General features: G+C 38.4%; 1 protein-coding gene across 1 annotated transcript in view; it reads right to left on the reverse strand.

Annotated features, from left to right (window-relative positions):
• Positions 1-244: 244 nt before the first annotated feature.
• Positions 245-13,034, reverse strand: part of LOC139465767 (uncharacterized) — a 71,296-nt gene continuing 58,506 nt past the window's right edge. The window contains exons 9-18 of the mRNA XM_071247656.1: positions 10,812-10,895; positions 10,136-10,180; positions 9,312-9,385; positions 5,794-5,880; positions 5,476-5,640; positions 4,753-4,854; positions 4,476-4,580; positions 2,945-3,082; positions 1,584-1,676; positions 245-508 (exon numbers count right to left, since the gene is read on the reverse strand). Coding sequence (XP_071103757.1) covers positions 413-508; positions 1,584-1,676; positions 2,945-3,082; positions 4,476-4,580; positions 4,753-4,854; positions 5,476-5,640; positions 5,794-5,880; positions 9,312-9,385; positions 10,136-10,180; positions 10,812-10,895 — 989 coding nt within the window. The 3' untranslated portion in view covers positions 245-412. The remainder of the gene's footprint in view (positions 509-1,583; positions 1,677-2,944; positions 3,083-4,475; positions 4,581-4,752; positions 4,855-5,475; positions 5,641-5,793; positions 5,881-9,311; positions 9,386-10,135; positions 10,181-10,811; positions 10,896-13,034) is intronic.

Raw genomic sequence — 13,034 nt, forward strand, 5'->3', positions numbered from 1 at the left:
ATTAGACATTCCGGAATGTGTATTTGTTCAGTTTTCAAAATTTTAATCGAAAACTGTGTCAACATATTTTTCAAGTGTAGTCTGAAATGGAAGTCGCCAGTTTGAAACGAGTGCCGAAAAAGTTCGAGAAAGCTGCTTTCTAATTAACTGATGTCGACTTCTTGATTGTCGTTTCAGTGGTCTGTCAAAGTTCGCGAAAGGTTGTTCTGACGTGACCCTTAATTGGATGTCCTCAGATCTTCGTTTAAACGGCAGCGAGAACTTGGATATGATTTTAAAGAGATTGTGGGGTTGATGACAATGTCAGTTTTAAATAAATATGTTCATCCAAACTCGAAATATGAACATAATCAGATTGCTGCCTTCTGGATCTTCTGAAGCTCTCCCAGCAGTTCATCATCCAATGGTTAGTTTATTTTTTGGTTGATAGCTTCTCTCCTCGGGGATCGCTAGCGGCAGCCTCTCTTAGTCTCTTGATGTACTCAGCGCCCCACTCACGCAACAGGTTCTACAAGAAAGAATTAATAATGAATATCCTTGTTGGGAATCCATGTTAGAATAGGTCCCAAGGAACCTATATCGTCATCAAAAGAGGAGACTAAATGGATTAGGTAGTCATACTAAGTTGATGGCGTATCTTCGCACCCTGACAAAACAAAAGGTAGCTCATAGTAACAATCACTTTTTTTGGTGCAGACTTGTTGTTTAGAGGCTGCATTACATAGCTGGAATATTGCTGAGTGGTTTAAATAAAAAGCAAATATCTTAAATGAAATGTCTTATTTGGAGATAAACATACTGTGTTTTGAAATTTGATGTAGTCCCACTGTAGAATAGATACCTCTTTATTTTAATTTTGAACCGAGCGCTTTCCGTAGCAAAAAGGAAACCTGTTTTTAACCAATCAGAATCAAGCATTCATCAATGTCATGGTAGAATCGTGAATATCTTATGAGAATATGGGGGCACGGCTGGCCCAGTCATCTAAGGCGCCGCGATTCGCTGTGCAGGGTTGCGCCTTTGGGCACACCAGAAACCTATGATTGTGGGTTTGAATCCCGGTTCGCCCCGATTATGTTTCTAGGTTTGTCAGCACCATACCCGTGCTCGTGGGTTTCACCGAAGTGGTAAACGTCTGAGACCTGCATCACATCGGGCTTTCCTCCCACATTAAGCTGACACGCCGTGATATAACTGGAATACTGTTAAAGGCGGCGTAAAACCCAACTCACTCACTCACTCATTATGAGAATATAGACATTGTAGGAATGGAAGTCCCCACTGCTGACTTGCTCATGTCACAAACCAGACCTTGATGAAGAATTCAGCTCAAAACTGGATACCTTGAAGATGGACCAAGCTGTGATACAGCTGGAATATGGCTGACTGTACTGTAAAACAACATTCACTCACAGAGAAGACTAATGGGAACATTACCCATTATGTTGATTGTGATTTACAACATCAGTATTATTAGTCAAGCCTATTTCTGGTGTCCCCCATCATGATATTGCTGTATAATTGCTAATAGCAAAGTAATCTAAACTCACTCATTGACTCTATCTCTGTTGATTGTGACTTACCTCACAGTATTCATATGTTTTCCTAAGAGAAAGATGGATACCTCTCATCTCATCATCCTTGAACACATACTTGACCACCTCCCCTGGGATCGGCTGAAAGGAGAAATCTCGTGTCACAAAGTGGTCCTCACAGTAGGCAGTCCTTACTCAAATGGGAAAGATTTCCTGTTCATATTTTCCTGGGTTAGGGCAACCTTATCCTAACCCTACATATATTTTTTTTATCTGCTTCTAAACAGGGATTATGATATTCAATAATTTAGAGGCAGGGGTTATGGGTAGAAGTTTTACCCTCAAATGTTTACAGGAAGTTCTATTTATTTTTGTACCGCCATATTTATTTTCTCCAGTGGAAAGAGTGATTTGTAGATTGCTTGAAGTATAACAATAACATACTGACAGCTGAAATGTACCCCTTTTTCCTCAATATCAACAAACAAGGCCAATCCAAAACCATTGTTTGGGAGTAATGTCTGATTTTATTTGGTCAAAATATTTGGTCTTAATGGAATTTTTAAAGTAGATTTTTTATATTTCTGATGTGAAACAATCAGTCATAGACTAACAAATCCTAAATCATGTGTGATTTTTGCATGAATTTGGAAATTAATCGATTCTTATTGGTCAATCAGGGGTCATCAAATCCCAATAAAATCCCTCTGATCGAAACAGCCGATTTGACATTCGCATCACTGCAGACCCTAATATATCTATTCATGTATACAGAATAGTACTTCTTTTTCAATCATTGTTGGTAGACATTTTAAAATAACTATATGTACAATTATAGATTACAAAATGTGAAGTTGTGTTTTACAACATTCAAAGGATGTGTGGCATTACATTTTGTGCAGGAAGAGAATCCATTTATAGCTTTGGGGACAACAGAGAGTATGAATGTTATTTCGCACTTCTATATATGAATGTGACATCATATCTGTTGCATCATAGTGAAAGATATGGCATCATAATACTGATGTGCAGAGTAGAATGAAACCTTGCAGTCTTGCTTAGTTTTCCCTAAGGGTGCCCACTTCATATTAGCTCAGAAAACTGCTGTAAGTACATGCTTTCAATGGCTGTCATATGTTCCAGTGAAGGATAACAGTGTAAAAAGATGGCTTGAGCACATACAGTACAGAAAGCAATGCGGTTCAAATCCAAGAATCCCTGATTATATTTATAGGTTTTTCATCACCATATCCATGCTTGTGGGAATCACCTAAGTGCTCAACGTCTAAACCCTGTATCACTTTAGGCTTTCCTACAACAAGCTGACATGCATTATTATCACTGAAATACTGATCAAAGTGACGTCAAACTGGACTCATTCAAGTCTCAATAAAGAATGCATTGCTCACCATTGTGGGTTGTCCTTTGGGTCCCGAGGACTTGCGTACTACGAACAGTAACACTGTAGACAGGATCTTGAGGTTCCGCTGATGGGTGTCACTCAGGGGTTCCGTGGACAGTCCATAGTCAAGAGGCTTCAGCAGCAGCTGTAAGGAAAGATGGTTCTAGTGATTCTACAACACTTGTTCTAAGCAAACACCTATACCTACAGCTTGATTCAGCAGCAGCTGCATGGAAAGATGGTTCTGGTGATTCTACAACACTTGCTCTGAGCAAACACCTATACCTACAGTTTGATTCAGCAGCTGCATGGAAAGATGGTTCTGGTAATTCTACAACACTTGTTCTGAGCAAAGACCTATACCTACAGCTTGATTCAGCAGCTGCATGGAAAGATGGTTCTAGTGATTCCACTTGCTCTAACATAAGGAGGAGGACAGATGGTGGTCTAAGATCAAAGAGTTGTGTCCCTTGGCTGGCAACATCATCGGCTTGTTGAATTTAATCAGATTTGCCCAGATTATGATCCAAGTGTGTTAAGAGTGAGTGAGTATGGTTTTATGCTGCTTTTAGCAATATTCCAGCAACACGGCGGGGGACACCAGAAATGGGCTTCACACATTGTAACCATGTCGGGACTTGAACTCGGGTCTTCGGCTTGACGAGCGAACTCTTTAACCACTAGGCTACCCGACCGCCCCAAGTGTGTTTAGAAATACAGTAAACTATGTTTATAATGAACACGCTTATAACAAACTGATGGATATAGCGAAATGTGTTTTGATCCTGTCCATTTGCTGTATATATCCTGTTTAGATGCTTATAACGAACTACGGTTATAACAAACTAAAATCAGAGGTCCCTTTGAGTTTGTTATAACCGTAGTTTACTGTAATAGTTTTCACAAAAGCAAACACCTACAACTTGCATTAATTCAGTCATTCTTGCCACATTAATACTGACCTCCGTCACATGACTGAAACAGTTAACAGGCTGACTGACTCTGACATTGAAAAGGCGACTAACGGGATCGGGTTGTCAGGCTCGCTGACATGGTTGATGCATGTCATCGATCCCAATTGCGTGGATCAATGCCCATGATATTAATCACTGGATTGTCTGGTCCAGACTTGATTATTTACAGACCGCCATCATATAGCTAGAATATTGCTGAGTGAGGTGTTAACACTGAGGAAAACACAAGGACAAATGAGTGAATATGGTTTGACTTGTATAACACAGCACTCAGGAATCTTCCAGCTATATGACAGCGGTGTGTAAATAATTAATTTTGGACCAGATATTGTGAGCTATGATCCACGCTGTCTGGGTGCGATGGCACGCAATCAACCAAGTCACCGAGTCTGAGCATCTGATCCATTGAGTTGCTTCATTTAAAAAGAATAGGTTGCTGGTGACCTATTCTGACTCAGGATCACCACAGGTTGCAGCTTAATAAGATAAGCACTTTCACTTGAAATTTTAGAAATCAACTTTGTGACTGGAAAGTTTTCCTCTTCAGTTTCTCCATATACTTACGGTTGTGATTAGACTCCTGGAGACGAAGATCCCAACCAACAACAGAAATGCCTCCTGTTGTCCAATATTTGTTGTCTTGCCCGCGCCGTTGAACTGGATGCGGTCCTGAAGACAAGAGGAATTACATCATAGCAACAGACAAAACAATATATTATGCACATAAAAAACATGAATGTTTCACAGAACCTTTGATGCAAGTCCTAAAATTTTAACAGCACTGTGATAGAAATGTCTGCATCAAGTAGATTTCTTTGGGTAAAGTGACACCTAAACTCACCAATTCCACTTGCCAGAAGTATCCATCAGGAAAACGTTGGCCATTCTTGATGAGTTCAAATACAGCTGCTTTTCGATGGGTTCCCAATACTCCTGACCTTGGCTGAAACATTTACTTGTCATCAGAACAAGCATATAAACCCCTGTCATGTGATAGCTCCAGTTTCTCTGCAACACAGTAAAACCTACCTCCAATGACCATGACCTCTGCGATGTCTGCCTACCACAGGCTATGTGACCTCTACCTACCTCCACTAAGATGACCTCTGTGACCTCCACTGACTATGACCTCTGTCTACCACAGGCTATGTGACATCTACCTACCTCCACTAAGATGACTATGACCTCTGTGATGTCAATCTACCTCCATGATCTCTACCTACCCCCACTAAGATGACCTCTGTAACCTCTACCTACTCCACTAAGATGACCTCTGCATACCTGTTAACTCTCACGCATCTCGCGTGAGTCTCACGCATTTATCACCTACGTCACGCTAACACGCAAGGTTGGGAAATTCTCACGCATTCATGTAAAATGTAGATAAATATATTTTGATACGCTTTTAAATATATTTATCAGAATACATGCTCTCTATGGCCATTAAAATGGTCTTAAAATCCCCCCCTCCCTAAGGGGACCAGCTTGCAGCCCCTGCACCCTGGCCTCTCAATCATTTAGACATCCAGGGGTTGACAGCTATGCCTCTGTGATCTCTACCTACCATGATCTCTGTGATGTGGTAGATGAGGTTTTCCACAACATAGGCAAGTACTTGGAGCAGCTGGGCCTGGTCTCGTGTGATATTCCGCCCACCCACAAGTGATGACAGGTCTTTCGCATTCGGCCCTATGATATCACCCATCACCGGATAGATATTGCCAGTTGGCTGAAAGACATCAGGAAAATGTATCAAAATGTTTCAGAATCAAACAAATACAAGTGTAGGATTTTGTTTGTTGCTTAACACAGCACAAAGCAAATTACTGTCCCATGAGGGGAGGTGGTGGATTAAGGAACACATAAACTTCAGTATACTTACATTTAGATACAACCGATGCAGGGCGGCCACTATTTCTTTCAATATAATCCCGAACAAGAACACACTACTAGGTCTACTGCCCTGGTTCTGAAAACAGACCATATCTCAGGAATAACAGCAGTTATTCAACATCTTCAAATGATGCATTAATTGCAGATATCATACACTGGATAATCGATGGTAAGATTTCATTGGATATCTTGCACCTTTTATAGAACGTATACCACCAGTTACAGGATTTTGTTGCAAGTCACAGGTAAAGAAACCGACAAATTTATTCACATTTGTAAATTATTTGTTCTGTAATGAGAATGATGATAAGAATGATGGCAGAGGTTGATTCTGAACTGATACATGTACACAATTAAATGGTACCAAATATCTATGAATACATATACACTGGTCCCCCATAGCTTTGTTTCAAACGCTTCACAATCACGCTGCACAGAATTTCTCTCACTCATGACCTTGAAATGAACAACCAATCAAACTGCATCTTCCGAACATGAGTTCCTCAAAGGTCTACTTTCAGAATCCTTGTACGAACTAACCCTCATTATATTTAATCAGAGTCCTTTAAATATACTGAAAGCTACAATTTAAGGTGAATGAGCTATTTGTGTGGAAGCCCTTAAGGGCCATTTTTAAAATATTTTTTTTTTGAAATTTCAATATACATGTACTTACTTGAAATTTCAAGATCATTATCTTGAAATTTCAAATTATTTATCTTCAAATTTCAACTTATCGTGAAATTTGAAGATAATAAGTTAAAATTTGAAGAAAAAAATAAAAAAACAAATGGCCATAAGAGGCTTCCATATATGTGTGATATAACACTTGTTTCATTCATGAAAGAACAGAATAATTTCATTTAACGATCAAACCAGACACAAAACAAAGTTATGGTGGTCCCAGGTTGTATGGTTGTTTAATGCTGCACTCAGCAATATTCCAGCTATACGATGGTTGTCTGTAAATAATCAAGTCTGGACGAGATATTGTGAGCAGCAATCCATGTCAGTTGGGTATGGTGACACATTGTCGCCTCTTACAGCCAGCATAGACTGGGGACCTAATCCAACCCTATGAGGTCTTAAACTATGAGGTACATTAGTCACAGCACTAAGGTCACATTGTAGAATGGGACCCAATACAATACACTTGTCTAGGGACTACAGGGAACAATTGAGTGCATTTTACAATTGTAATTACTAAATACACTACTGTTATATTATTGAAAAGTAAGCATCCCAGATTAGTGTCTGATATCAAAATTTTAAATGCTTTCTAAATAGCATGGTCCCAAGGCATAAAAGTCCAGTTTCCACCCTTGCCAAACTATGAGTTATATTCTGGCTGGACTAACAAGTCTATGCAATCAAAATCGCGTAATTAAATCAACATCCGGTTCATAGACAACATGGATTTCAACGTGCAGATTTCGGTTGACGCCAGGATTTGCAAAGGATGAGTAATGTCAATTGGGCGTTGACAGATATTTTCCAAATCTTTTAACATTTTTAATCAAGGTGCTCACATGATTTAATGCACTTCACTTTATTATCGTCTTGGCTGGGCGCCATCGTTTTGTTTGCAGCAGATATAAGTGATATCAGTGGTGGAATCTGATTGGTCAATAGGAGGGGCATAGAAGGGACATAACTCGTAATATCCACAGGTTACTCTACAATCGAGCCCAGAAATCCAGCCTAGTTCGTCAAGGGTGAAAACTGGATTTTTACAGTCAGTTAACTCCCTTGCCTCAGGAAGATGTCTGAATAGATACCCAAGTGTTTTTTCAGGTGATGGTTAGTATAGATCAAAGCAAATGACTAGATAAAAAATATTATTGTTTTATTTATTACATGTGTCCATACAATGTCGTCAATACTTCATGGACTTATATACCTCATGTTCATCAATGACAGGGTCACCTAGTGCATACAAGCCTGTGAAGTAGTAGTAGTAGTAGTGGTGGTGTTGGTGGTGTTGGTGGTGGTGGTGGTGGTGGTAGTAGTAGTAGTAGTGATAGTGGTGGTGGTGGTAGTAGTAGTAGTAGTTTCTCTATTTATTATCATCAATGCATTACTAACTATAGACTGTTTCAATGGTGGAGAGGGAGGAAAGATGGTGCCCCCATAGATATGTGAGTGTGTCAGTGTTGCCATTGAAAGAAAATCACAGGGGACTTATTCAACACCAATGACAAAGTTTAGAACAGAAGGAAATAAGGAGGCAGAAATCTGAAAAATTTCAGCAAAGATGAACTTTTAATTTGTTCATTAAAGAGATTTATTTTGCTATATGTAAAAGAATATGAGTAAACAAATGTAAGAGAGAACAAAAGATGTTCAGTGTGTGAAAAGTGGTTAAAATCAAACAGTGGAAAATTAATAACCTAAAAAACAACAATATTAAGAAGTGAGGTTGGAATAGTGAAAGAGGAGTTTCTTTGATGCAAAAGGGTTAAAAATAATAAAACTATGATGACGAAATATTGTATGTGTTAATTTATACTAGTTCTAAGGAAAAAACTAGAGTTAAATTTGAAAATCATGCAACAGAAAAAAGCAATGTTATTCTGAAAACATGTGACCATCAGGTGAGAAGGTGCTGACAACTATAAGGAAGAAACCACGTACTTACAACCTCGTTTCATACAAAGCTTACTTCATTGCAAAATAAATAACATCATACATTTAAGGAACAATGCAAAAATTGAAAGTGTCTCACGTAAGCAGTCAAATATTTGATGATTTACATTTTGGAACACATGCTTCCTGGAAATGTGCCATTTAACACTTTTACGACAACATAAAAAGTTTCGGGAATATCATAAATATTATAACCTATGTCATATAGCATTTAAGATATGAAAAGCATAAATATAATTCTTACTTCCATATGGAGCATGCCGACAGGATTATTTACGTTCAGTGGTTTAAACAGTCGAAATGCAAAGTTACTGATTTCATGGTTTGTTGAATTGAGGTGATGATAATTATTTTATATTTAATCTCATTAAAATCATTACAGTATGATACCTCTCTGTTTGAAGATCTGAGGACACAGCTATAGGAGGTGGCATTAGGTGAACCCATTAATCAGCCAATCAGCTTTAGGAATTCTAAATTATTGGATTGAGTGGCTGAATCGATCAGATAAGCATATCTGATTTTTGTATCTCAAAAATGAATGAAATTTGGCAGTTCCAAATGCAAAACATAAAGCCACACTACTGTATAATGTGGATATTTTATACATCTTATCGTTTCTACATCAAACATGGTGTATCAAGGGTATGTTTGTCTTCTGTAGTGGTTTTCCTTTGCTGATCAAAATTTAGAAATAATAATATTCAGATTGAGGTGTCCAACATTTGCTGAGAGTTCACCTGACTTGACCTTCTAGGGACGAGTCATCAGATGCACAGAGATATTATATCACAGTGAAATACCTGATTGTAATGAGATTGTTTTATAATGTACATGTTTCTTCCTGTGTTAGTAGGTTACCTTCTTGACAGAAGCTTTGAGAGAGGCTATAAACCAAGCACAATACGCAATATGACGTAGACGCCTGATCCCCTCTGAAAAACAAATAAACAAAACATTAGCCTATTACCAGGATAAATGATCATTCTTTCAAACCAAATCTATCAACATAATTTAGAAATATTATTGTGCACTTTTTAATTTAGCACTTTTCATTTGCCACAAAACATTGAATCCATGTGAGTGACAGTTCACTGAGTAAAAATGACAGTGAGGCCACAACAAATTGATTACTCGTTCATTGGAATTGGAAGAGACTAAATATATTGGTTCTGATATATTCATTTTGCACATCTTGTCTCAGAAATATTTTTTTGTTACACCACAGTCAGCTATATTCCAGCAATATGAGAGTGGCCTGTAAATAACTTAATCTGGACCAGATGGCCAGTGATTGATATTATGAGCAACACTGGAGTGTCACTACAACAAGCATTACTAAGAACAATTCTAATCTTGAATCCCTCAAGGGTTTGGAGCTTTCACATTTTCAACAAACTGCTTGGCACTCTTTTTTATCTTTGAAGGTTAATTTTGTAGCTAAATAAGCTAAATAAATCAGCCTTTATATTAAAAATTATGAAAAACAAATGTGACTATACTGAGGAAGAAATAATCAATTAATAAAATCTTCTTAATTTCATTGTCATCACTTCACAAGCTTGTATACACCATGTGTGATACATTGTGGATACAAGACTGTGAAGTATTGACGATGGCCGAATTTTCCTCCTACTGTTGCCTAGCTGTACATATTTTAACAATGCACAAAAACAAATACTTACTTGATCCAGGAAAGGGGTAGTTATTTACCTCTAAGTGGCGTATGGCTGAAATGTACATCAATCTTATGTGGAACGATGTCACATACGTTTCAACTTTAACAATAGAAATGTCTCAAGAGTGAGTGAGTGAGTGAGTGAGTATGTTTTTACGCCGCTTTTAGCAATATTCCAGCAATATCACGGCGGGGACACCAGAAATGGGCTTCACACATTGTACCCATGTTGGGAATCGAACCCTGGTCTTCGGGGTGACGAGCGAACGCTTGAACCACCAGGCTACCCGACCGCCCAAATGTCTCAAGAAGAAACCACGTTAAACACATATGATAGTATACATATTTCAAATGAACCTCAACAATGGGAACTGAAATCCGATATCCATATACGCATCCACGATTTCCATTCAACCATGCCTTGTGAAAAGTTAAGCACTGCTAAGAAAAGAGTTGATATTTGAAAATTTATACAAAACTGGCTTTTTGATATTTTCAACATTTATTATAAACATGCATATTTTTTTATTTAATTGCTGATAATGATTCCTGTTTTCTGTGTGTAAACCGATTGTATAATTGTATTATACAGACTGGGCTGACGTACAAACAACTATATCTAATATCATTTCATTACATGATGGTGACACATACAAAACCTATAACTACAATGTTATACATACGGATGGCAGGATCAGGCGTTTTCTTCGAATTGGGCGGAAACTCTCCATCATATTTTCTTCTGAACCTTGACTTTCCTCTGAGCCCTGGTGTAGAAGCAGTTCAAGACATACAAACATACAAATACATACCTGGCAGGTGAGTGACATACAAACATACAACATACCTGGCAGGTGAGTGACATACAAATATACAACATACCTGACAGGTGAGTGACATACAAACTCTACGACATACCTGACAGGTGAGTGACATACAAACATACAGGAACTACATACCTGACAGGTGAGTGACATACAAAAATACAACATACCCGACAGGTGAGTGACATACAAACATACAACATACCTGACAGGTGAGTGACATACAAACATACAGGAGCTACAAACCTGACAGGTGAGTTACATATAAACATACAACATACCTGACAGGTGAGTGACATACAAACATACAGGAACTACATACCTGACAGGTGAGTGTCATACAAAACTTCCTGGCAGGTGAGTGACATACAAACATACAGGAGATACATACCTGACAGGTGAGTGACATACAAACATACAGGAGCTACATACCTGACAGGTGAGTGACATCCAAACATACAACATACCTGACAGGTGAGTGTCATACAAACATACAACATACCTGACAGGTGAGTGTCATACAAACATACAGCAACTACATACCTGGCAGGTGAGTGACATACAAACATACAACATACCTGACAGGTGAGTGTCATACAAACATACAACATACCTGACAGGTGAGTGTCATACAAACATACAGGAACTACATACCTGGCAGGTGAGTAATATACAAACATACAACATACCTGACAGGTGAGTGTCATACAAACATACAGGAACTACATACCTGGCAGGTGAGTGACATACAAACATACAGGAACTACATACCTGGCAGGTGAGTGACATACAAACATACAACAATATACCTGACAGGTGAGTGACATACAAACATACAACTCCATACCTGGCAGGGGAGTGACATACAAACATACAGGAACTACATACCTGGCAGGTGAGTGACATACAAACATACAGGAACTACATACCTGACAGGTGAGTGTCATACAAACATACAACAATATACCTGACAGGTGAGTGACATACAAACATACAACTCCATACCTGGCAGGGGAGTGACATACAAACATACAGGAGCTACATACCTGGCAGGTGAGTGTCATACAAACATACAGGAACTACATACCTGACAGGTGAGTGACATCCAAACATACAACAATATACCTGACAGGTGAGTGACATACAACTACATACCTGGCAGGGGAGTGACATCCAAACATACGACATACCGGACAGGTGAGTGACATACAACTACATACCGGACAGGTGAGTGACATACAACTACATACAACTCCATACCTGGCAGGGGAGTGACATCCAAACATACGACATACCAGACAGGTGAGTGACATACAAATATACAAATACAAACTTGAAAATCTGCAGATTTCCTGCAAAAAGGTTAAATTCTAATCTTTGTTATAACCAAAACGATCATTTCTTTTAAGTGAATTGTTACTGAGTTCATCAGCTCAGTTTGATGCATCAGAGAGTTTGAGCACATCTCAAAAGCAATCCAGCTCCAAAATGAAACCTTCCAATCCTCCCAGTAAGTATATTACAGTCTACATAGGCCTTACATAATCTGGTAAGGGTCCTAGTACTATATATATTCTACCCATATTGTAAAGTATGACATCTTTTACATCCTACTATTGTAAATATTGTGGAACTAGTAAATAATAATACTACAAGTAGTCAATAAAAAACGGTCAACTCATTTATGAAAGGCTGCAACCGGCATTTGAAATGTGAGTGTCTTTAGTGGTTATTTTGAAAGTTTGATTTGTTAGTTTTATTGTTTGATACCACAAACCTCGAAACATGATTGAGGTGAGCCATGATAATAAACCCATGATCATAGAATTCTGGCGTGCCCAAGGGACTCAACTCTGCACAGAGAAGTGCGTTGCCTAAGATTCCTGGATAAGAATAACATGTAACTGGAATACCAATTCTCATGCAATGTGCAAAATAGTCGCCTGCATGCTTGCAAAATTTCAGATGGAAAAAAGATTCTCTCATTTCTGTAGATCAATACGACCATCAAAAATCATAAAATCATTTTGAGGTTGTGTGGTCGCGAGATCAGAGTTAGCACCCTTCATACTATTTGACTAA

This window comes from Haliotis cracherodii, unplaced genomic scaffold (genome assembly GCF_022045235.1).
Source record: "Haliotis cracherodii isolate W230 unplaced genomic scaffold, xgHalCrac1.p SCAF_18, whole genome shotgun sequence".
Taxonomy (NCBI): domain Eukaryota; kingdom Metazoa; phylum Mollusca; class Gastropoda; order Lepetellida; family Haliotidae; genus Haliotis; species Haliotis cracherodii.